Here is a 26,705-nt window from a genome sequence, read left to right as displayed (position 1 = left end):
AGCTGAAGTCGCTGGGCTGTCGAGTTGATCCCGGACCAAAGCTTTGTCTTTCCACAAAGCAAACACATTTAGGTCTCGGCTCATTCGCATGCAAATCAATTAGATCGGTTTCGCTCGCAGTCAAGGCTCGCAGGTTTTTCTCTTTACATGCGGGGCACACGTCTGCAACTTGGAACTTTGGCAGAGCCAAAGGTCTGGCTATGGAAAGTTCTGCCAATCAATCTAGCTTAAGTGAAGGTACCACTACGTACCAGACCCAGCAATTGTGCTTGGAAGCGGCAGGACGACAGCTGGGCACCTGGAGATGAAGAAACATTCGTTTTGGCGTAGATACTCTGTTAACAGTTTATTGTAGGTATTTATTATACATGTTTAATTGCATACAGGCTATTTACGGCTCAGCGGGATGAGTTTACCGAAGCTATAGAATTTGTAATCGCCTTCGAGCCGGAAAGGGTAAACTTATTATAATATACTACACTACACATTATAATGGTTAATATATGGTATCTCGTGGATTTATGGTTACTAGCGAGCGCACGTACTTTTAGTATAAACCTAATAAGGCACACATATTCATTTAAGTAGAATTGGTTTCCGTGTGGGAGTTCTCGCCCAGACCTCTGCTAGACTGTTCAGCCACCATATTTTTGTTCCGGTGTACAACAAAGACAATCAGAGTGCTTTCTGTAATTCTTCACTTGCCGCTTTCGATCGTACCAATTTTAAACTTGACCAGCATCGATAAACATTGTGTAAATCTATGTATATATGCGTAAAATTCGCGGTTGCAGATCAACCCAAAAGTTAAATTAAAGGGACAAAAGCTCTTATCTCCGCGGCTTTCCAAAATTGCTGGCGGGCCCCAGTGGGCCGTAGATGGCATGTGGATGCGTAGGGTGAGCGTGAGCGTGCTGGCCTGGTCCAAGGCCCTGTCCCCCGCCATTTGACATCATTAGGGCCGTCTGCTTGCGTTGCAGTGTGTTCGAGCCAATGTGTCGCTCGCCATCATTCAGGTCAAGACCTGCTACCATCTGGGCGATCTCGCGCTCCTTTTTTATGTCCGGCGGGTTAAACTGCAAGCTTGCCAACGATCCGTGGCTGCGACTGCGATGCTCTTGGCGTATAGAATAGCTAAAGGCTCGCTCGTTTAGGTGTCCTTTGCGCTGTAAGAATACAAAATTAAATTACTGCACTTTTTACTAGATCTTTGGTTAAACAGAAATTATTAGACTTTGTGTTCTGAAATTCTAAATTGGCATGTTTTAGCTGGGGATCGTTTCCGTTATAAACATGAAAAAATTCCCAGTTCGATTCAAGGTTCCAGGTAAAGTTCCTAGTCTTTTTAAATATTTTAACTTATTAAGTAGTTTCGTTGAATAGGAAGTAGGCACCTAAAAAATTAAGAGTTTATTCGAAAATTAAATAATTTCATTAAAATATAAAATCGCAAAACATAAGACTTACTTTAATATACCAAGATTTATTTATTATTTAATTTTTAAGAAGAGTTCCTGAGCTTGGGATGGTAAAATATTACACTTTTTTAATAGTTAAAATTTTATTGAAAAAACGTGTCGAATGACACGAAATTTGCTACATGCAAAAGTTATTTAAAAAATACTTTTTTTGGTATATTTAAAAAATAAAAGAAGTTTCTACATCGTTTCTCAATTTCAACAAATTTTAAGGACTTGTTTTAGAATTCTGGAATAATTTTTTTGTGTTGAGCAGGTCGTTAAAAAAAGGTTGTTCTAGACTTTTTGAAAAACTAGCTTATTTAGCGGGAAATCGCTAAACACAGATCAACTTTGCACCGCTATAACTTCTAACGAAGTTATAAAATTTTAATGTAGGGCCAAATAACTTTCTCGTTAATTTTTATATCCTTAAAAATGGTATTTCAATTTCGGTTAGATGGACACATTCCCTACCCTAACAGCATCATTAGGAGAGTCGATATAGCCATGTCCGATTGTTTTTCCACTCTTTTCTACGCATCAAGCCCATCAGTTTTACAACTATTAGTATAAATTGAAACGAGTCGGATCGGACGACTATATCATACAGCACCCATTTGAACAATCCGGAAAACATATGAAAAATTTATAATTTGGCTGTTTTTTAATTGATTTGAATATACTTCGATACAAAGTAATAATTTATTGTTTCAGAATTACGGTTCTAATTTTATTTAAATCAGACCACTATATAAAAAAGCTGATTGTAAAACATAAAAGCACAAATATAAAAATATTGTTTTTTACAACATTTTAATTTTTGGAATGTTTGCAAGGAAATGTAGGCTTGGACTTGCCGAAGTTTGCTTCCTTTCTTGTTAAGCTATAAAGTCTTGTCAAACGTAGTTTGTTAAACAAAATTAGTACTAAAATATAGGTAAAAGTTTTTTTTTTTTGTAAAAACCATGGTTAATATTGGGGTACTTTGACTATATTTCTAACAAAAACTTCTGATATCAAACAAAAACACCTCTTAACGAGGTAAAACATTCGTGACGATCGCACCTTAAACATATATAATATATGATATTAAGTTTCGTGATAAAAAATGAATAAGCATTCGAATAAATAAAAAACTTTTTAAATGTTCCCATTTGTCACGCTGAGATAAAAAATGCCTGTGTAGACAAAAACCTGGATGGAGCGGCAAAACAAAACCTATTTGCCAATAACTTTTAAAACACAAATGGAAGCAAACTTGGGCAATCCGAAGCTTAAATACCCTTGCAGCTATTGCAAAAATTAAATACTTTTTAAATCATCTAAACATTTTAACCACATACGCATACAATCTTTGAAGTTATGATGATTTTCACCTTAATTATTTGTTCGTTCGTATATGATATTGTTTTCCGATTTGCATAAAAAAAATTAAATTAGAAAAGTTACAATTTTTTTTCAATTTTTTTTTAAATATTCGATTGTTTTCATGGGAGCTATAAGATATAGTCGTGCGATTTTGATCAAATGTTAACCGTAATTACTATGTTAAAACATCAAAGTAAAAAATTTTTTTAATTCTTTTTCCCGATTGTTCCTATGGGAGCTATATGATATAGTCGTCCAAGCCGGCTCGTTCCGACTTATATACTTCCTGCAATAGAAATACAACTTTTAGGAAAGTTTAATGCAGATATCTTTAAAACTGAGAGACTAGTTTGCGTAGAAACGGACGGACAGACGGACATGGCTAGATCGACTCTCCTAGTGATGCTGATCAACAATATATATACTTTTTAGGGTCGGAAATATCTCCTTCACTGCGTTGCAAACTTCTGACTGAAATTATAATACCCTTTTGCAAGGGTATAAAAATAGTTCGATTTAAAAAATTATTTTTTGTTGTGCCGATCGATATTGACCGAATATACGTACATATATACACATATTACCCAAAAGGAGGTTTCTGTCGTATCTGATTTTGGGCGTCATTTGCAAATGTTAGAGTGGGAGTGGCACACACTTGCGCTGCAAAGGCATAACTAGAATCAGCAGGTTAAATCCCAAATCTCTAGGTTTTATAGTTTCAGAGATCTCGGTGTTCATTCGGGCGGACAAAAAGACAGGTAGACAGACAGACGGACGGATATGTCTAGACCGACTCGGCTAATGATCCTGATCAACGATTACTCAACGATTAAAGGGTATAATTATTTCGAAAAGAAGAACCCAAAAAATCGCAAAAAAATTTTCATCTCTTGAATTTCAATTAAAAAGTTTCCCTATTTTCTTTAAATATTAATAAGGCTGTTAATTATTATTACGCCCACTCTAACTCCCACAAATCGTGAATGTATGTACTGTCCCATGGGAATGTATGCTCGGTCACATTTATCGGTAGACACAAAAAAATAAAATCGAGCAATTATTTTTGAAGCTATAAGGCTATGAAGTCTGAAGTAACCTAATGATCGGAAAACTCGACTATTGCGGTCTCTGTTGCTTTTAATGGAAAATAAAATGGGTTTCAGCACACACCTTGTATATGCCGGTGCCGCCTGGCGATGGCGACTCTGCCCCCGAGTTGCCGGAGTCGTCCAGCCCGTTGCCCATCGATGCCGCCAGCTTGCGGTTGGAGTGGCCCAACCCCCGGTTCTCCCCTATGAGGGACTGGGCCAGCTGGGGGGACGGGACGGTGGCCATGGCCTGCTGCTGATGATAGGCGTAGATAGGCGGTACAATGGGCATGCCCACGGGAACCCCGCCACTTCCGCCAGCGCCATTCTTTTTGTCCTTCTTCTTCTTCTTGCTGGTAGAGCGAGACGACTGAAGGGTAGCGTACTGCTGCGGCATCATCACGGGGATCTGCATGGGCGTCATGCCACCGATGTGAGGGTGGTGCATCATGTGAACCTGGTGCTGTGGAGGATGTGGCGGCTGGTGATGGGCCAGGTGGCTTGGTGGACCTGGAGGAAAGCCCCGGTGGCTGATCGTGTGGTACCGAGCGGCGTGCGGTCCGTGTCCGGGCATGGGAACGTGACCGTAGATCATGCTGCCAGGTCCGGACGCTCCCTGGAAGCCGGAGCGATGCAGCGCTGCCGCGTGCACTGGCTTCGGGCGGATGAGAGTGCCGGAAAGGCTCTGGCTGCCGCTCGACTTGGACGACTTTTTGTCCCGCTTCGGCTTGCGCTCCTCCTTTACTGGAGGTGGCGGTACATCGATGGGCGTGCTGATCTGGCGCGCCCGAAGAGGCCTTCCCAAGGTGGAGGAGTTTCCTGCAAACAGTTCGTAAGGACTCTCTACGGGTCCTATACTATCCAGCTGGTCCTGCGACCCACTCCAGACCTTGTGGTTCTCGTCGCCGTTGTACGATGCATCTCCGTCATCGACGGTCACGTTGAGGTCAGCACTGCTGCCATAAACTGAAAGAGACCATGTTACATTTATTAGAAGGGCGACGCTTTATAATATAAAATGGTTCTGCACATTTACAACATTCACACATTATAGATCCACAGTGCATTATAATGTTTACCGTATTGCACTTTTAAACAAAGGCATTATATAATAAAGATTATAAATTAAAGATTAAAGATTATAGATAAGACATGTGGACTAAAAAATTTTGTGTTTTGTTAAACGCATGTTAATAACAGGGAGTGGGAGAGCGGAGAATGTTTATTTTTTGTTAGTAGCTTTCAGGCCTTAAGTACTGAAACACATTCAACACAATTGTGCCAAAGAAATATTTTTACTATCGACCAAATAATACTCTTTATAAAAATTGTTCTTTGGTTATTAATATAACCGGCTTCTTGTGAACGATTTGTCTTAAAACGGTCTTTAACGACTTAGGTGCTCTATCGCAACTAAAATACAAATAATACCTTAAAAATTAAAAAAAAAATGTTTTTAAACAATTAAAAAAAAAAGGTTTTTAAACAATTTACACCTGGAGTTGAGGAAAAATTGAGTGTTGCCGGTTGTTGAGCTCCCGCACAAGCAAGATTCTAGATAGTTTTTTTTTCACTTTAAAGGCTATAAATTAAAAATAAGTGCTGAAAAACAGGCTATATGTTTTTAATGATAATAGTTATACAATTTTAGTTACTTTAAGGAAATTTTTATATTCAGCACCACTACTTGCTTCATTTATGTCAAAATGTTTACATACGATGGCGTCACCTAAGACCCGAATATTTTCTGGACGAATATTTATTTTGATAATGGTTAGCTAAGAAACGTGAATTTAGTAGTCGGGCCACTATGTTTTGTTGTATGAGTTGATCTACCTGTGTATTGTATACTTTCGCTGCGATATGTAACTACGTGGACTGCCGGTTCAGTACATTTATTAGTAGCAACGTTCTTAGTCTATTAAGTTTACGAATGTGAGAAATATGACTGAAATTAAAGAAACTACAGATCTTCAGAATAAATATAAATTTGAAGCATTTTGTTAATTTTCCTCCAACCTTCATGGCCGACGGATGCTTTCTGCTGACTATCTGTAACCATTGCGCACTTGTCTCGAGCTGCTGAGTCATTAAATAACGAAGATAGGCAAGTGGTGGCCAGAGCTGGACAAAGCACTCGAAAACAAATTAGCCAAAACGCTGGCCATCGACTGAGCGCGTCTTATCCGCTCTTATGCACGAAAACGGGCCAAGAACGCGGTCTCGCGTCGTCAAACGCATTCAAATAAACTGGTCAGGGATTTCGATTAAGTCGGTCCGACTGGCCTCTCCAAGCCCACAAATATCTACTCACATTGCAGCGCATTTGGGCCATGGAAGCAACGGTTTTGTAATAAATAACAGTAGTTTAATAACCTGAGTGGCTACACCTGCAACTGTCACCACACCTCCGACCCGCAGTCCACCTCACTGCGTTTAGTCCGCAACCAGACCTCGCAAGCACCAGCCCGAAAGTTGAATCCGATCGTCTGGGGGCCGTGCAACGCTTAGCCATTTTAGAGACCTGTTTGACCAGCGACAATGCGAAGAGTCACTTTGCAACAGTCTTTTCTGCCCACTTCAGTATCTTGCTATTCGTACTATTTTTAACGCAGCTCTTTGGTTTGTGCTTTTTAGTTTCGTTTGTTTTTCTTTCCGGTGGCTTTTTCTGGGCGTTCTTGTCTCATCCGCTAGCATGAGAAACCAGCTTGGCTTTGGGACTATTGACCCAAAGACTTGGCGGACGCTGAGCATAGGAGCTCTCGTCGCTCACGCTTGGAAAGTGGGGGTCTTTTGCGGCACCAAAATTTTGAATTTACGAAGGAAATATACTTTTGGTAATTCGGTCCAAAAAGCAGCTCAATATGTATTGACATAGACATATTGCGGCGGCACAGGAAGAAATGCCTTATTTAGTCTAAATCTTTTTCCACTTTTATTTTTCTAAACTACTTTTAATAAAAAAGAAGCGAATGGTTTTACAACCAAAAAAATTCGTATTGTTTCTGTCTTGGTTGCAATCGTTAAATGGCATCTTTAAACAGACACTGCAAGGCATTAATATAACGATATATTAACATACATACAAATGGGCCATCAAAACATAGTTAGCTCAGCAGGAAGCTTAGTCGGGCAGTTTAGTTTTACCGTTTAGTAAATAGACAGCTACTTTTACCGTGTACGAAACATAATTTGCGTAAATGACTGCGGAAGTCCGTCGGAGTCATGATCATTTCATTGACTAGCAGTTCATTGGCTTTAATGTGTAAGTAAATCAATTCAATTGTATTTATTTTACTTTGCGTCACATTTTCTGTGCCCCTGTTTTGATCAAGGATTTTTAGCAAATGTTTCAAAAATTTCCCGATCTTCGATTCAACAAATCATTTCGGCTTACGTCATTATCAGAGGAAGTTGAGTGAATGTGGTCATCCAAAAGTAAAATTATTACTCTCACTTACTCTCCGAGGGACACCGAGGTGCGCATGCGTGCGTGAAAATATAAATGGCAGACGGAATAGGAGTTTGTTACTAACTAAAAGCAAGTATTATTCATACAGGGTGGCGGAAAAGGCCGATTGAGTAGAAATACCACGTATCTAAGGCTGTAAAGCACCCTGCTGGCATTCAGCTGCTTTTCGGTGCTACACAAATTCCAACGGAAGAGGAGTGGCAGAAAACGAAATTGCCAGACAAATTTTCAAATGGTTTTTATTTTCTGGCTTTTCTGCTGCTTGTGTTACCAGCGCTAAAACAAAAAAAAAACCAAAATCAACCGTTTGGCATGCAGCTTTCCCAACGTTGGAGGTACTCAGGTGCAGCTGCAAGTCGGTATCTAGGCCGACAATGTCACATCGGAATGTCAACAGAATGACTAACACAACAGTTAAGAACTCACACAGGCAAGATGCCTTGGCTGACTAATTTAAATGTGGCATAAAGATGTGTACGCCAAAGTAATTAGTAATTAGGATATTTTAATTTCAGTCAGAAGCTTGCTACGCAGTGAAGGAGACATTTCCGACCCTATAAAGTATATATACTCTTGATTAGCATGACTACGCAAACTAGAGTCTCAGTTTTAAAGGTATCTGCATGAAACTTTCCCAAAAGTTGTCGTTCTATTGCAGGTAGTACATAAGTCGGAACGAGCCGGATCGGACGACTATAGCATAAAGCTCCCATAGGAACAATCGGAAAAATAAATGAAAAAAATTATACGTTTTTTTTTGTTTAGTTCTTCGACATTTGGTTAAATATTTCAGAATTACGGTTTAAATTTCGGATTACTTTAACATAACGCGTCCATCAAAACAAAAAAAAAATTAAAAATAATTTTTATTTTATTAAAATTTATATAGCTGCCATAAGATCTATCGAATAATTGAGCTGCAAATCATCATAGCTTAAATGTGTTTAAACATTGCCAAAGTTTACTTCCTATCTTGTTTTTATTTAAAATAGACTAGCCCTAGCATCAAATCTTATAATGCTTAATAAACTAGATGTTTTTCAATAGCGATCGGGTCCCTAGTTGTAATCACTCCGTCGAGCCCGCGAAAAAGCTATCATGCGGTTGCTGCATGCAACTAAGTCGTTGAACTATAACTGGATTTCGGTTATTGTGTCCCGTCTCTGTTTTTGCACTCGCCTTTCTCTGCCCCCAGTCGGTGCTGGCTTTGCATAATTGTGCAACAGCAACAAAAAGTTGCGAGATGGTCGATGATCGTAATAAGTACTCCAAAACTTTTGCAGCCCGGCTGAAGCCGGTATTTGAAGAAGGTAACTTGTGTTTCCAAATGCTGTAGCGACGCTCCGACACTTTAATATGGGCAACTGACCACGCTGACGGGTATTTTACAGTTTATGCTTGTAGTATACCCTGTGCCAATGGTGCATATTAACAGTTTGATACTCTGCAGTTTTCTACTTATTCAATTTGCAGTTTGTTATTATTTGTTAGTCTCTGGGTAAGGTCCGTAAGATGTTGCTTGGATAGATCGTTGACGATCAGCAAACAAAAAGATGTTTTGATGCTGATAAACTAGGTTTATGTAAGTGCGCTTTATAAAATAAGTATTAAAAAATGTTTCTATTATAAAAGAAAAAATTAGCTTGCCCAATGGCACGCATGACAAACGCGAAAAACTAAAACATTTAAAACTGCTTACACTGACAAAGTATTTAAACTCAAGCTGTATCTGACTTAACTTGTTCCTTTTAAAGCAAAGGATACACCGAAAAAAAATTTTCAATATGAATAGACGAATGGCATTGCAAGTGCGCGTAAGGATACTACTTTATATAGCCTGCGCCTACACTTCCTTTTTAGGAGTTTATGTACAGTTAAAAGGACGAAAAAAGGCGAACTTTCCTGAATTTTTCTGGAAAAAATGTTAAATTTATTATTAATTTAGAAATTTGTTCACATCTGATATTTTTACTTAGAACGTATTTGTAAACATATTTTTTGGAAAGGAGCTATAGCTGATCTACGGGAGCTCGTCTTAAAAAAAAACGTTTTGCGGTGACCACTTTATCTCTGAACTGGATCCTCCAAAGTTTAAAATCCAAACACATTTCGTTAAAGTGATGTTAAATCTAGTAAATATTCGAAGGAACAAACATTTAAAAAAAAATGAATTTATTATCAAAGCTAGAAATTTTGGATTTGAAATGTAGCGCAAGTTTATACAACACGGCCCACTATAAAGCCTATAAATCGCGAAATCACTCTGAGACATGTAAGGCCTTAGTTATTAGGCTTTAAAATCGAGGCTTTTAAAATCGAGACATTATTTTGGAACTTATTGGCAATTCTTGTTTTGTTTTGTTTTGACGCAATTCCAAAATAAGGGTTTGTCAATGAAGTGCAGCGAAGAGCGCACGTACTATAAAATGCTCGCAATTAAGACGTGTGTGTGCCGACAGCGGTTTTATACTGTTTGTGTGTGGTCTGCCGCTGCTCTGCACAAGATAAGGTCGCTGTAGCGGGGGTGGGTGCTGCCCGCTCTTTGCTTGTAGTGTTGTCAATGCAGTTTGGCAGATAGCGCCAGCTATAACCCGATTGTTTTCTGGGGGAATATTTATTAAGAATTTTTATTGCCTGAGTAACGGGTATCTAATCTAACTCGACTTTAGCGTTCTCAATCATTTAAAACTGTTTATGACTCCTTAAAGTAAAGAGTTGACCGAAAAGGAAGTCACATAAAGAAGAGTCGTACCGAGCCTCGGGTAAGAAAACTACTTTGTACAGCCCCATTTTAAATCTTCTTCGGTAAGTCCGATAAAGACCACATTAGTTGATTAGAGCCCTGAATGAATCAACATACAGTTAGTTTTTTAGCTTAGGAATGTAACAAACGAAAATAGTTGGAAACAACTTTTGTAAACCTTTTCGTTTAAACAGTACTATAAAATAAATGAGGCTAATATAAAAATCGGCTTTTCACAAAGGTATTAAATTTATAACTTTAAAATATATATGATATTAAAAACATTTAAGTCCCAATACAAACTGCTTATTAGCAAAGGTATAGTTCTTTTCTTAACTTGTTTAAACATCATTTCTTAATATTTACTATTTGAAAAGTATATTTTAAGGAATTATTAACAGTTTTTATTTTTCTAAAAAAACTAAAACAATATCATAGGATATTTTTTTTTAATTTGGTTTGATAGTATGTAAGCATTAAAAAATTTGAAGTAAGCTAAACACCTTAACGAGGTAAAAAAGTCGTGACGATCGCACCTTCAACAAATAAAATATCTGATATCACATTTTGTGACGAAAAATGAATAATCATTCGACTAAATAAATACACTTTTCAAATGTTCCCATTCGGACCGCTTCATCCAGGTTTATGCCTACACAGGCATTTCTTATCTTACTAGTCTCTCAGTTCTAAAGCTATCTGCAAGAAACTTGTCTTTCTGTTGCAGGAACGAGCCTGATCGGACTACAGCATATAGCTCCCATAGGAACAATCGTAAAATAAATAATAATAATTGTTATACATACAAAGTTTTTAGAAAGATGTGTCATGTATCAAAAGTTGAGGAGCCGCGTAGGGTATATAGTAAAAAACAAAAAAAAAAACAAATCAATGGCCATTTTTAAAAAAATTCCATTTTTAAAAAATTCGCGAAAAAGTTAAAAAAAATACTAATGTACAACTTATTTTTAAATTTTTAAATCTTTTGTATTTATACCAACTATATTAATAGCGTAATTAGCATTTAAAAATACCTCTTAAACGACATTTAAAAGAAATATTTCGCTTTTTCTAGCTGATATCCCGCTAAACAAGACACGTTCCCAAAAAGTCGAAAAACAGAATCCCAAAATAAGTCCTACAAATTGTTTTAGGCCGACGATCAAAAAAAAAAATTTTGTTTTGAAAAATCTAAAATAAACAATTTTTTTGAGTAACTTTTGAGCAGAGCATTGGAGTCATGTCAAGTTTTTGTAAAGTCTTAGTATGCACACAAACATTATAAACATTATGAACAATATATAACATTATAACATTTTTCCATTAAATACATATATTTAAGAGTCACTTTTAGATTAGAGAAATTATGTAAAATTAGGGATCTTCCAATTAGTTATATTCCAACGACATGAAAAATGATTCAAGCCGGGAAATGGTATTAAGATCGTTTGTCAGCAAAACAAAACAATTTAGATAAATTTTATGATATGGGCTACATAAACAAAAATGTCGTCAGACATCGAATTTTCGTATTCTTAGTTATAACGCGGAATCCCTAGCTGATGGAACATAAGTTTCTATAGGACTCATATAGCTGCCATGGGAACGATAGAATAATTAAGCTGAAAATCATCATAGCTTTAATGTTCTTGGACATATACGCACATAAATCGAAGTTTAAATGTGTTCAAGAATATTTAATTTTTGCAATAGCTGCAAGGGTATATAATCTTCGGCTCGCCGAAGTTGGCTTCCTTTCTTGTTATTGTTTGGAGACTGTAAAGCATGCCAATTGAAATAAAACAGTAGCTTCATTAAAACCAAATTAAGTGACTTGCAGCTAGCCTCATGCGAACAGGATATTATGTCTATCCCTGTCTGCTTGGTTCTCACAGCCTTTTTACCACCGACTTCTCATTTTTGCCCTTTAAGCTCTAGCACATTCCGCTTTCTCTCGCTCAGGCTTGATAACTTCTTACTGAGTAGATTGAATGTTCCTTTGGGATCAGTGGTCGCGTGGTTTGCAAACAGGTTCCACCAACGCAATTTAATGCAGGGAACCAATTGGGAAGTCGGGAACGGGCCTCAAACCTTCATTATAAACATGCAAGTGCGCTCAACTTGTGAGTAATTTGAGATGAACGCGTGAGAAAATTTCGGATGGGTCTGCTAATTTCATTGTGATTGTGGTCTTGCCTGGCGCTTTCATATTCCTAAAGCTGAGTCGCTGCAAAGCCAGCTGGAAGTGTGAAATCGCAGTGGAACGTGGAACCGCGGTGGACGGATAGAAAAGAGAGAGTCCCAGAGAGGCTCGCCAGAATACGTCAGTGTGAGAGTGCTAAAGTGAAACTCTGTCGAGAAGCGATGAAATCAGTTGTTTAACAAGCTAATTTAAGACTGACAGTGTGTCCATGAGATTTTTCTTTTCATTAAGATTTGTATTTTTTCACGAGGTTTAGATATTTTAAAGATTATGGTTTTCACTACTCTTTTAATTTAATTGTTGACTACTAAACTTTTTTCTTGAAAATAAACAAAATAATCCTGTAAATATATAATAATAAGGTTTATTAAAATAAATTTTTAATTAATTAGTTGTTCTGCTTTTATACATATCAAATAAATTGACGAATTAATTTGACATAAAGGTAGAAATACCCAACAAACGCATACCACCGCTTTAAAAAAAAAAGTTCCCGGCTTGAACCATTATCCATGACGTCAAAGTCAGATTTGTACACCATTTCTCCAGGCTTAAAATGCCTTTAAGAAATATATCTTCGAGTATATTTAGAGTGTTTGTTACCAACAAAAATTAGGCAACTCCACTTAAATAAAAATGTCATCAATGTCATTCAAAATGTCAAAATGTCATTCTTAGCTATACCGCGGAAGTCCTAGCTGATGGAACATAATTTTCTTTGGGACTCTTAATCATGAGTACCACATTTTTATGAAAATTTACAATCGGCTCGCGGAAATTTCATAAAGTTCGATTTTGTGTTCTTGTGTTATTTGGTAATGGGAACTATGTATAACAAAATGTGGAAATTTACAAATTTCTTAGTTTAAATCGTTTCAACGGCGATTGAATCCATTAACCGTCTCCGACTTATTTTTGATTTTGAATACACAGCTACAGTTCCAGTTTCGCCTGGAGCGTTCTGATTTCTATTTGCAAGCAGTAAACAAGCAGACAGAGTTGTGCTAATTTAATATGAATGAACTTGGGAGCGCGATTGACAGCAGCAGCTTTGACAGTCAAAGAGCGAAATTCAGATAGAGACCGTGCAGAGACACAAGCAGAACTGCTTTCCTCAGTTCCAGCAATTTACTGGTAATTATCATAACTTCGCTATAACCGATGGACGGAGAAGCAGCAAAGTTAAACATGGTTTGGTTTAAGCCTCGTCTTCTCGGCTTCCGTGTTGTTTGCTGACTGGTCGCCATCATTGAAATTTAAATGAGTGGAAAGTGTTTGGTACGCATCAAAATACCAAAACATATTTTCCCTCTTTAAATCTAGTGGTCAGCGCCGTCACAACCGACGACGGCTGTATCAAAAGCGTCATTGATACACTAGGGAGCTTAGTAGCTTTGACTTAAGTGGTCATTATGGCTGCAAAGCAAGAATTTTTGAACTAGACAACATTTTTAATTTACTCTTGGGTCAAAGATTCTGTAATGGATTTATTATGACGATATTGGAGCTGGCCGATAATGAAACCGTGTTTAAATTAAATTTAAAACATATTTTATTTTTAACTCTCCTTTTTCGATAAGTAAATGCAAAAAAATAATTGTAAGATTCATTTTACTAACAGCAGACTAATTATTATTGAAAACATTAAAATTATGATTTACTTGCGTATTATTATTTATTATTTGATACCGTTTTTACGTTTTCGAAGTTTTCAAAGAGATGCGCCAAATATCGCACATTAATTGGTTCTCAATTTCATCCGCTTGAGAATCATCTCGTTTCCATTTTTTCTGTGTATGAAAATTGACTACTAAATATAATAGTCTCCAAAATACGTAAACTGCTAAATATAATAGTGTAAAAATTCACTTTTTTTTTTATTTAGTAGTCAATTTTCATACACAGAAAAAATGGTTACGATTTCGTTATAAATGACAAAATTGTCTGAAAAGTCCAAGGAGTCTTATGACCAAAGGTACAGAGCTGTGCTTCGTGTCTTAAAAAGAATTTATTTTACAATAAGTACGTTGACACATAATATTATATAAAATAGTTATGGCTAACCTTATTTTTTTCAATCTTGAAGTTTTTTTGTCCTCAGCATTCAAGGACAATTCCTTTCAGTTGAAAACATCTAACGTTGCCTGAAAACAATAACGTCCCGAAAAGTATGAATCGCCAGTTGAGTGGGGATTAACGTACCCAGAAATGCATTATTTCATGACTTATTTCACCAAATATTATGATGTGCATAAAGTTAGCAGAACAACTTTTGAAATTTAAACTTTTTTCTTATCGAGAACTTGCCGTTATTTATCCGTAAATTATTCGTGGAAAAAAAAATTTTGCCGCTCAATTTTTTTAAAAATGATTGATATCAAGTTAGCAGAACATCTTACTAAACTTGAACTTTTCCAAAAATTGTTTGCCGTTATTTATCAGTAAATTAATCGAGAAAGAAAAAAATTTGCCGCTCCTGTTTTAAGGATTTTTTTTTTAAATATAGTTGTTCTTCTAACTTGATATCAAGTTAGCAGAACATCTCATAATTTTTAGAAAAATTAAGTGGCAATTTTTTTCCTTTTCACGAATAATTTACGGATAGATAACGGCAAATTGTCGATAAGAAAAAAGTTTAAATTTCAAAAGTTGTTCTGCTAACTTTATGCGCATAATATTATGAAAAACAACAATTTAGAAATTAGTGTTTTATTAAATTAATTAAACAAATTTTTCCAAAGCCTTTGCTAGTGTTAATCAATCGAGTGTGGACAGCATGATCCGAGCATTTATACCATTTCTTTCGAAACTAGTGTAATATTATTCATAATAAGTGAAGTTTGAATGCAACGATCGCACTTTCAACAAACAAAATTCTTGATAACAAACATCGTGACGAAAAAGAAAAGTAATTTGCACCAAACCAAATAAAATTTAAATGTTCTGTTCAATATTTTTGCTGAAAAACTAATAAAGTCAATACATTTAAGGGCAGGGTACTTACAGTTCTTGACGGATGTGTAACCTTCGGCCGCGCTACCAGTGCTGCCACCGTTCATGACCATGGCTGATCCATTAGGGGCGTGGCCGTTGGAGGCGCGTCCCAGACTGTTCAGCGTCGTAGTGCTGCCCGCTCTCGATCGCCAGCCACCTTGACTGGACAGGGCTAGATGGTGGTTACCGCCTCCATTTCCGACTCCGTTGGCCAGGCCCACGCTGGTCAGGTCGGCACTGGACTTGCTGCCGGCACCACTCTTCAGGGTGCCGTAGACGCTGCCGCCCCCTCCGACGACGCCCGTCTCCAACTGGCGGGCGTATGAGTTGTCGGCGTAGGCGTGAAAGCAGCACCTGACTAGCGCATTTGCGGCCGCCTCCCGCTTGCAGATGAACACGTGGCACTCAAGCACTTTGATGCCAGTGGTGCGGCGTAGGATGGCGGCGAAGATGGGTGGGTGCTGGGCGCGTGGCATCCGGGCGAAGGGCGAGTCCAGCGGCAGGAACTTGGGCTCCGGGTGAGCGTTGCCTCGCTCCGGAATGAGCACCTGGCGCACGGCGGCGCAGTAGTGCAGCGACTCGATTGGGAAGAAGCGCGTAATCTGCTTAAGGTTTTCGTCCACGTTTTCCAGCAGGATGCCGTTTGACCAGACGCTCAGCCAGCTATCGATGCCCTTGGCGCCCACAGCCCCCTCCGAAGGATAAAGGCTGCGCAGCGGCTCCTGAATTCCCTGCAATCCGTCCTTGCTCTGGCGCGGCACGGCGCTGCCCAGGTAGAGCACGCGGCACCGACAGATGGGCGTGGAGTCGCCCATTGTGGCTACGTAGCGGACTTACGAAAACGTAGTACTATAGATACAGAGCTGGAGCTTTGGGGAGCGACGTTCCAACCGAGAGCGCGAGGAGAAGAGCGAAGAGCGAAGAGCAGGTCAAAAAATGTGGACTTTCTGGTTTCGCTTTGTGTGCTGGCCACGTTTGTTGGCATAGGTATTTCTGTGACTGTGTCTGTGCTCAGGTGCGGTTCTTAGGCCGTTACGAGAGAACTTTTTCGCTTAGGTAAGCGGATATTTTGCGCTGCACACTCAAGCCACTTGCACTCACACCAGCGTTCTCGATCGGGTTCCACCAACACGGGCGCACGCACACTCGTCCATAGCGAGCTGACACATACACACACACAGACACAAACTGGCTATGAAAATTGTATTCCCGGGCTTAACTTTGTTCGATTTTAAGTGGAATGTCGGAAAACTTGGTATGCAAAGGCTGCCGATAGTCTTTGCACTTACACACACCGGAGCTGAGCCACGCACACACTCAAGCGCTTGGAAAACAAATATGGCGTCCAATCCCCGGCTTATCCTTTACACTATGAACTCTGGGTGCGCGCTGCGTAACTTTCCACTGCGCAGGGGCTGCTTAGACTCCTGTATCAACTGGCAGTTGTCTGCCGGATCGACTTGCTGGCGCCCGTTTCGAATTTGGGCTTGTCTACGCGACGAAGTCTCCCTGAAAAATGAATCTGGCGAAAAACTCAGCGTCATCTACGTGGTCTTTGTTCGGGTCTGCGATCGGAAGTCGCTCTCTGCGATTCTCCGCTCTCCGCTCTCTGCCCGACCGACTAAAGGCAGGCTTGAGAGAGAGAGCGCGCGAGAGAGAGAGAGAGAGAGTGCGATAGAGAAAAAGAGAGAGAGAGAGCACAAGAGAGCCATAGATTGAGCCTCGACCTAGTTGTAGGTTCAGCTGGGCTGGGCTCTTGAAGGGGAGTGGATAATCCCCAGATCAGCGAAATATGTGCGTACATAAAAGTGTACACGCCCGGAATGTCTAAATCCACTAAAAGGTCAAGCAGATTTTTAGGTATGCAGGTATAAGTAAGAGTAAATGAATGCTGTGCGTATTGAAAGTCTAAAATATTTAAATTTTTTTAAAGGTATCTTTAATACTTGAAAAATATCTTATTAACAATGTTTTGAATGAAAATTCCGTTACTGGCACATTGTATTTAATATAGACTTCAGAAAAACGAGATTAAGCCGAAAAAAAATTGGCTGGTTTCGTTATTAATACAAATCTAGAATAAACTGCCAAAAATCCCTAACGCTCAATCAGTTTCAAATGTTTAGGACCTGTGTGTTTTGGGGTCATGTTTATGAAATAATAGGTCAACGTTTGCGACAAGACCTTTTCTTTGAAAATAACGGTAAGAACCGTTATTGTATCAACTTGTGGATATCTAGTTGGAACACACATTTCATGTTTGGTGACTTTTGCGTAAAAAAGTTTTGCCTTCAAACCGTCATTTTAAAATGAGCGCACAATTAATTGGACCGGGGTGGCATCACTAAACTTTAACGTTCAAGTAACTTCACTATTTTTTATAAATTGAATTAACGTTATGGTTTTGAAATTTTAATTGGTTTTATTTGCTTATGGTTTTTATTATTGTTTTTTATTTTGTTTTATATTATTAATATTCAGTGGCACAAGTTTTTGGTGGTTTGTGTAGGAAGGGAGGATAACATTCAAGAAACCGATAATTATTCTAGAACACTCTCGAACGCGAATATGTACCGATGAACGTTAAGATAGTTTGATCATCAATTTTAACCTTCAATTTTTGTTGGAATGTGTTTTTCTTACAAAGGTAATCTTTTGCAAGAAATGACCAAAAATGAAGATATAACGGTTATCACTGTTATTTTCCAAGAAATCGTTGTTGACGCAAACTTTGACCTATTTATTCGTAATCAGGACCCCAAAATACATGGAACCTGAGAAGTTGAAAATATTCGGGCGTTGGGTTTTTTTTAAGTACAGCCTTTTTTTATATTTCGGTTGTTTCCATGAGAGCTTTGTGATATAGTCTAAAATAATAAACCATTACTAAATATACAAGTATATTTCGAAGAACTAAAAGAAATAAAAAACAGCAAAGTTTTAATTCCTAGTACTGCTGATCAAGAATATATATCAGTATGGACGGCAGTACAAGTTGTGACGATGCTCACCAAACTACTAAACTAAATATAAAACCTCAATGAGTAATCGACCAATCGAAAACACCAGAACTTTAGGAATGTTAATTGGTTCAGGAGACAGGACGGTGAAAGTGACATACATACTAAACATTTTTTGAAGAGGAAATATCAAAATATGCGTCGAGTGACAACCAATTTTCTTCGATCCGATGCTCCGTTCAAAAGTTATTCAAATAATTTTTTTTCTTGTATCTCACAATAAAATTTGTCGGTGTCTGTTTGTCAGTTTCAAAAATTGTTAAAGACTTGTTTTACAATTCTGTAATAATTTTACATGTGTTGGGCAGGTCGTTACAAAAAAATGTGTTCTACGATCTTTAGAAAAAGTAGCTTGATTAGCGGGAAATCGCTAAAAAACAGCTAAACATTGCACGTTTTTAGCTTCTAAACTAGAAAAACTGCAAACGTGATGTATGCAGTGTTGGGAAAGGTACTAGCTTTTTGGATCTAGGTAAGGTACAAGGAATTTGTGAAAATAAGTACTTAGGTAAGGTAAAAGGTATACAATTTGTTATGTATCTAGGTAAGGTAAAAGGTACAAAAAAAAAATAAAAAAAATGTTTTATACAATAATTAAACGTTTTGTTCTTCACGAAGTTGCAGAGGAATTTTGATATTGTGTTTATGCCCTGTTAATTATTGTTGTAGAATAAACATGTCACAAGAAACCTTTTTCATCTTGCATGTGTGGTGGAATTAACTTTTCTTTAGTTTGCAGTGAAATTATTTATTTTTTTACATATTGGGGAAAATAATACAAAATTCAATTTAGTGGTATTAAGCTAATTTGAAAATAAAATTTAATAAAAAAAAAGTTCAGTATCTATTATAGCAAATTTTTAAGATAAATAAAATCGTTACCTAAGTGAGGTAAAAGGTAGCCTTATATTTTTTACCTAGGTAAGGTAAGGTATACCTATATACGTACCTAGTAACAAGTATCTAAGTACACCCCAACACTGGATATAAGTCACTGAAAAGGTATTGTCAAATGCTTATCACGCTGCCTTAACATCATTGGACTAAATAATATACCTAAACATTTTTTGCAATATATTTTAAATTGTAAAATCGTCTTTGGCTTCACTTTTTACTTATATAGCCTGAGATAAAAAATGCCTTTGTTTGCAAAATACCTAGAAGAAGCTGTACGAATGGCAACACTTAAAATGTGTATTTATTTAGTAGTTATTTTCGACACAAAATTTGAAACAGATATTTTGTATGACGAAGGTGCGATCGTTAAGAGGGGTTTTTTATTTAATCCTTTATAGGGTCGGAAATGTCTCCTTCACTGATGGACAAGAAAACATTTAACAATAGTCAAAAACTTTAATAAAACTGGCCTAGAAATTTAAATTGACAAAATGCGCAAGAGTTCAAATATTGGTTTTCCGATGCAGTTAATTTAGAAAATGGTTCTAAAAATTTTTATTTGTTTTATCTTTTTTTATCATTGATATTTAACTAAACAAGAAAAGAAGCTAACTTCGGCAATCCCAAGTTCTTATACCCTTGCAGCTATTGCAAAAATTAATTTTTTATTAATTTGCTTATATGTTAAAAACATTGAAGCTATGATTATTTTAGCTTAATTATTCCATTGTTCCTATAGGATATCGTTTTCCAATTTAAACAAAATTAAAAGCGTAATTCTGAACTATCAAATTATTACTATGTCAAAAATAATTTACAAAAATAGGCAAGTTGATCGCGAATATATATACTTTTAGGGTCGAAGAGGGTATACAAAAATAGCGATTTTATCCTTGGAGGATTTTTTTGGTGTAAATTTGTAAGCCAGTTTATAATATTTTTTTCTGTTTTATGAAAAAAATTAGCCAGATCTGGATGGTAAAATGAATAGATAATTAAAACGTTAGTTACATAAAAAAAAAATTTTGCTATAGAAAGGTTTTCAGTCACCTGAGTACCAAAGTTTCATCTCTGGAGTAAAAAATTGAGAAAATATTTTCAGCATCTGATAGGAAAATATCGATATTTATCACTGCGAAAGGCAGTGACGATGCGCATCAGAAGCGTGTGCATAGGAGACTACTACGTATGTATATTAATCCCCAATACACCAATCGAAAAGTATCGCCAAAAGAAAAGGGATTACATACCAAGACTTGAGGAAAATTATTTTGTTCAATTGAAAAAGCGGTGAAAGGGACATAATAAAATTGGCACTTGGCATAGTTTAAATTTTGCATAGTTGAATGACATCCGATCCGATGCTTCGTTCAAAAGTTATTCAAAAATACTTTACACACATTACTCCTAGAGTAAAAGGGTATTTTGTGATGGTTGAACAGTGTGTAACAGGTAGAAGGAAACGTTTTTGACAACACAAAGTACATATTTTCTTGATCAGGATCAATAGCCGAGTCGATCTAGCCATGTCCGTCTGTCTGTCCGTCCGCATGAAGGTCAAGATCTCGGAAACTATAAAAGCTAGAGATTTGGGATTTAAAATGCAGATTCTAATACAATAGATCTTACGGAGCTCAAGTTCATTTCAAAACGAAGCCAGGCAAACTCTTACGCCCACAAATCGCGAATCACCAAACACGTCTGTCACGTCATTCTGAAACATTTTAGACCTTAGCTGTTTTACTCTGAGTGTGTGTGTTTTGGTCATATCAATCGGTGGACATAAAAATTATCAAAATCGAGCTTTTATTATATAAGTTAAAGTGTTATTAAGTCTTCTGCCGCCGCTCTGCCGCTGTTTGGTCGATGCTCTGCCGGTAATCGCTGGTGCAGAGAGATAGAACGAAAGAAGTGGGGCTCGACAGATGGAGCCACCTAAACTCCGACTGTTTTGTGAGTGAATATTTAGTTTGAAATTTAAGCTGTGCTTTCGAAAAGCTTTAACGCCTGATTGGTTTCAAATTTTTAGGATCCATGTATCTTGGAGTCCTGATAGCGAATAAATAGGTTAAAGTTTGCGACAAGACCAATTTCTTGGAAAAAAAAACGGTAAAAACCATTATTTTTGGTTTTTTTGGCCATTTATGGCAAAATATGACCAATATCAAAAAATACATACAAACAAAAGTTCAAGATCTAATTGAAATACACATTTTATGTTTTGTGACTGTTTTGGGTAAAGTTATTATTTAACGAGATATCGACCAAAATAGTTAGCTTCTTATACGTCATTTTAAACGAGCACTGGGTCTGGCAACATCACCTAGATAGGCGACGAGCAAACTTGCTTAACGCTTTTCGATACTTTATTTCGTTCGTGAATGCTATCGATATACAATTTGGTTCGTGGACGTTATCGATAAGCGATATACATATGCAAGACAAATTTTTGCCTGCGGCTTTCTATTTTTCCCTCGCCCATCCCATACCCGCACGCTCCACTTATGCATAAAATAATATACAACATATTCAAAAAATTAATACAAGAAATTACAAAATTTAAATGTCAAATACTATTACGTAAATGCAAAAAAAAAAAATTATGTTATTCCAAAGTAAAGTGATTACCAATTTATTATAATTTTCCATGCTTTCTGCTGACAGTTCTTTTCGGTGGTGCCAATTCATTGAGTGCTCATTTTAAAATGACGGCTTAAAGGCATCAGCTTTACGCAAAAAATTTACAAAATATGAAAGTGTAATTCAACTAGATATAAATTTTTTTTGTTTTGATAAAGTTCATATTATAGGATTTATTGACAAAAAAAACACAAAAATAAGGGTTTTTACCGTTATCGTTATCCGAGAAATCGTTCTTGTCTCTAGCCTTGGCCCATTTATTCGTAATCAGGACCCCAAAATACATGGATCCTGAAAATTTTAAAATGATCGGGCGTTGGCGCTTTTCGGAAGTTAATCCGAAATTTGCTAGCTGAGTAACGGGTTTCTAATAGTCAGAAAATTCGACTAAAGCGTTGTTTTTTTTTGTTGGGCAGGTTGTTACAAAAAAAGGTTGTTCTACGACTTTATAATCTAGCTTACTTAGCGGGACAACTTCAAAACATATTTAAAAACTTATACCAAAACTAGTAAAGCACAGGTAAGAGTTATATAACGGTAAAAAGGTATTGTCAAATGATAGTCACGCCTTTTATATTATATATATAATATTTTATATATGGCCTAAATATAATAGTCCTAGGAATTTTTTGTATATCTTTTTTACGTAAAAAGCCCTAGAGATTTCTCAACTTTTGGTATATATAACGTGTTTTTGAACGAATTATTAGGCAAAAAAACACGGCAACATTTCTCAGTTCAGTGCAGTTAACGCAGCGTTGCGAGTGTTGGTAATACAATTGTTGTCCTCTAGTCAGCAAGCAGTATAACAGGCAGCTTTTGTATCTACGAGGCAGTTTAATAATTTGCAAAGCAGCTCACTGCTGACAATAGTTAGATATTTCTCATTTCTGAGTATGTAGAAACACTTAACAAGTTTTAATAGCTCAAACTAATAGTGATAGATTTATAAATATGGTTAGGAAACAATTTTTTTTAATACATTTTAAATTTTTTTTTATTTTACATTTTAAAAATTTTTTTCATAGGCCATTGTTTACATTTTCATTTTGTTGACTATTTTAATAGGTTTTCAATGTAAATTAACTCTCTTTTAATCAATATATAGGTGTTGGTACGTTTAAAGGAACGGTAGCTGTTTTTACCTTGTTAAAAAACAATTTACTGGTTGTTTTTGGATTAATTAATTTAAAAAAAAAACTTTAATTTTTTTTTAATTTTTTTTGTTAGATGTTTTTATTATTTTGTACAGGAGACTTAAATCAATTTTTTTTAAGGTCATAAATATCTTGACCAGGATGCGTCCTCATGTTACTTGAGGATTTTAAATATTATTTTTGTCTATAATAACCTTGCTTATGTTTTCATTTTACTTTAAAAAAGTATACATAGCTTTTTTAAAGTGAAATGAGAACATAAGAATTTTTCATCATCAAAGTTGCTTGACATTCTGGTCATGCAAATAAGCATAAAAAGATAAGTATAAAATTCTAAACTGGGTTGAATTTTTAAACGCTGAATAACTCGAATGTTTATTTGATCTTTACGACTTTTTTACCTCGTCAAGAGGTGTTTTTCTTTGTGTTGCAGTTTTGTATTATTTTAGGCTTACTGTTTAAAATAAAAAAACTTTTCTTAATTTCAAATCGATTTTATTATGTAGAGAAATCAAGAAAGACAGCAAACTTCGACAAACAAATACCCTTGCAGCCATTGCAAAACTAAAATATTTTTTAAAATATTTATTTATATGCGCATATGTTTAATGACTGTCAACTCAATTATTACATCGTTTCTTAGGCAGATATATGATATCGTTTTCCGAAATTAATAACATTAAAAGCCAAAATCTGAATTTGTAAACCTTTGCTATATCCAAAACACAAGATTAAAAATTATTTTTATTATTTTTGCAATAGCGGCAATAGTATATGAACTTCGGCTTGCCGAAGTTTGCTTCTTTTCTTGTATTTAATATTTTTATTGTTCTCATGGGAGCTTTATGTTATAGTCGTCCGATTTTGATGAAATTTGAACCGTAATTCTAAAATAACCATTACTTTATGTTGAAGAACTAAAAAAAAAAATTAAAAAACAGCAGACTTATAATTTTTTTCATTTAGTTTTCCTGTTGTTTGTATGAGAGCTATATCCGATCCGACTACTACCTGCAATACAAAAACAACAACAACAACAAAAGAGAAGCTGGTGGTGTTTTTTCACGGGTTTGCAAAGGAGAGCACTACACTTTCTAAAAAGGGCAATGATCCCCGTATATGTGGGAGTTATTTCCTGCCAGAGATCCAGCAGTAATGTATTGTGGAACTGCGACCAGGATTCGCTGCGTATGCTCTTGTTTTCAGTAATTTTTATGCAAAATAGATTTTAATTTCGAAAAAAATCAAAAATTGCGCCAACCTTGCGTATAGAAAACAGCTTTTGTAGTGGTGGGACGAACAAAATATCGTTAAACATCGGTATTTTCCTGTATTTATTCTAAGAACGTTCATGGTTTTAGAGGTTTTTAAGAGGTTTATTTTTACATGTAGACTTAAGATGCCAGATCGTATACACAATATCAAAACTAATCTACTACTTGGTGAAGAACAAACTGACCTTAAAATGATTAAATTTAAAATAAAACAAGAAAGGAAGCAAACTTCGGCGTGCCGAAGTTCATATACCCTTGCAGCTATTTCAAAAACTAAATACTCTTGAAAACGTTAAAATTATGAATTAACTTGCGTTTATGTTTAAAAACATTGAAGCTATGATGATATTCAGCTTAATTATTCGATAGTTCCTATGCCAGCTATACGATTGTTCCTATGGGAGCTATATGCTATAGTCGTCCGATTTTGATGAAATTTAAACCGTATTTCTGAAATATTAAACCAATACTATATCTCGAAGCAGAAAAAAAAAAATTAAAAAAAACCAAAGTTATATTTTTTTTTTATTTATTTTTGTGATTGTTCCTATGGGAGCTATATGATATAGTCTTCCGATTTTGATGAAATTTAAATCGTAATTCTGAAAATGCGTCGAAGAACTAAAGAAAAAAATTAAAAATAGAAAAGTTATATGTTTTTAAATTTATTTTTCCGATTGTTCCTATGGGAGCTATATGCTATAGTCGTCCGATCCGGCTCGTTCCGACTTATATACTACCTGCAATAGAAAGACAACTCTTGGGAAAGTTTCATGCAGATAGCTTTAAAACTGAGAGACTAGTTTGCGTAGAAACGGACGGACAGACGGACGGACAGACGGACAGATGGACATGGCTAGATCGACTCTCCTAGTGATGCTGATCAAGAATGTATATACTTTGAAGGGTCGGAGATGTCTCCTTCACTGCGTTGCAAACATCTGACTGAAATTATAATACCCTCTGCAAGGGTATAAAAATGGATTAAAAAATCTGTTTTTACCTTATTTTTTACCTTTTACCAAATAGAAATAGGTTCCACCGCTGGAACCCGCCATACGTCATATTTTTCTGTATAATATTTGGTTCTATGCGTTATATTTTTAAAAATGCTTAATGTTATAAATTTAATGGAACTTACTTCGTGAAAGTAAATAATTCAAAATCTATTTTTGTATTTTTTTATAACAAAAGTATTTTTCTATATTTATGATACATACTTTTTTACTTTTACTATAAACGCTTTTACGCTTTGAGTAACGAGTATAAAAAGTGATATTTATTGTAACTTACCTTAAAGTTCTTCTCTGAAATCAGTATCTATGCAACCTATGATATTATTCCATTATTTTTTTATTTTTTTATTCATGTACATACTTATACTAACACACACAAAGCATGTATAAAAGGATGCCCACTGCGGAGAATAAAATTAGTTCAAAATTTAAACCCATCCCGATCGTGTTATTATTTAAATCGGAACACAACATTTTCTGGTAACGAGGGATAAAAAAAATTTGTGCCGCAAAAATTTTATTTTGTGTATTTCGTGTCGGTAGACTCATCACAGTGATCAAACAAAAATAAAACAAAAAAACACTTACTAACAATCAAGTCAATTTTCATACGTTGTTGGCTCACTAGCAAGAATTTGCGCAGCAGTTAATGCTACAACAAAAGAGATGTAAAAATTTGTGATAAGGATCATTAAAATTGGAAAACGTATCTTCAACAACTAACTCAGCTCTTCGCAGATTACTCGGTACAAACCGAAAAGAAAAAAGCGTACTTTCTATGGTGGGTAGGCACTCACACATTTGAGATTGTGAAAAATCAGTTTGGAAGCGAAATTTTGGACCAGCAGACATACATATGACTAAATAAAATAAATAAATAAATCTATCGGAGCACTTCAAGCAGAAGCGTCATATTGTTGCTGCTGCATATGAATTTTTTCAAACGTCAGATGCGGGACTCTCAAACTCACAAAGAATGGGGCGCCGAACTACGTGGCATTGGTTGCAAGTGTCAATTTGTTTGCCAATCCGATGGATGTTCACTTACTTACGCAAATTAAATGATCCGCGATTAAATAATTGTGCATACTCCAATCGACGCAAATTTCACAGCCGTATTGCAAAAGCTGCAGCCGTCTTTTATAACGAGAATAGATCTCTGGATATGAATGCAGTCTACACACAGGAGCCAAACCAAATCAAACGCACTGGTGTAACTGGTGTAACGGCAAAACTGCTTTAAAATCATAATCCGCCTGCGGACACACACACACTCGCGAAAATTGCAAATTTCGCGGCGCTATTTGCCACAAATGTGCATGAAAGGGACACATTGCAGTGTCAAGACAAAAAGGACACCGAACAAAATAAAA

The 26,705-nt window shown here is 36.2% G+C and overlaps 1 protein-coding gene across 1 annotated transcript; it reads right to left on the bottom strand.

The window, feature by feature from the left end:
• Positions 1-319: 319 nt before the first annotated feature.
• LOC128265317 (uncharacterized) lies at positions 320-16,870 on the bottom strand. Its single transcript, XM_053001240.1, has 3 exons — positions 15,339-16,870; positions 3,999-4,882; positions 320-1,166 (listed from the first exon to the last, which is right to left on the bottom strand). Exons 1-3 carry the CDS (start codon positions 16,141-16,143, stop codon positions 831-833), a joined length of 2,025 nt encoding a protein of 674 aa, XP_052857200.1. The 5' UTR covers positions 16,144-16,870; the 3' UTR covers positions 320-830.
• Positions 16,871-26,705: the final 9,835 nt, after the last annotated feature.

Source organism: Drosophila gunungcola, unplaced genomic scaffold (assembly GCF_025200985.1).
Source record: "Drosophila gunungcola strain Sukarami unplaced genomic scaffold, Dgunungcola_SK_2 000113F, whole genome shotgun sequence".
Taxonomy (NCBI): Eukaryota; Metazoa; Arthropoda; class Insecta; order Diptera; family Drosophilidae; genus Drosophila; species Drosophila gunungcola.
This window is presented reverse-complemented; position numbering and strand designations above follow the sequence as displayed.

Bases quoted from the DNA above. Each gene is read 5' to 3' on its own strand.
- LOC128265317 (XM_053001240.1), bottom strand. From the start codon at position 16,143: ATGGGCGACTCCACGCCCATCTGTCGGTGCCGCGTGCTCTACCTGGGC. The intron at 4,883-15,338 runs GTAAGTACCCTG...GGTCTCTTTCAG, and splicing joins TTACACATCCGTCAAGAACT to TTTATGGCAGCAGTGCTGAC. The intron at 1,167-3,998 runs GTGTGTGCTGAA...GTATTCTTACAG, and splicing joins GCGGCACCGGCATATACAAG to CGCAAAGGACACCTAAACGA.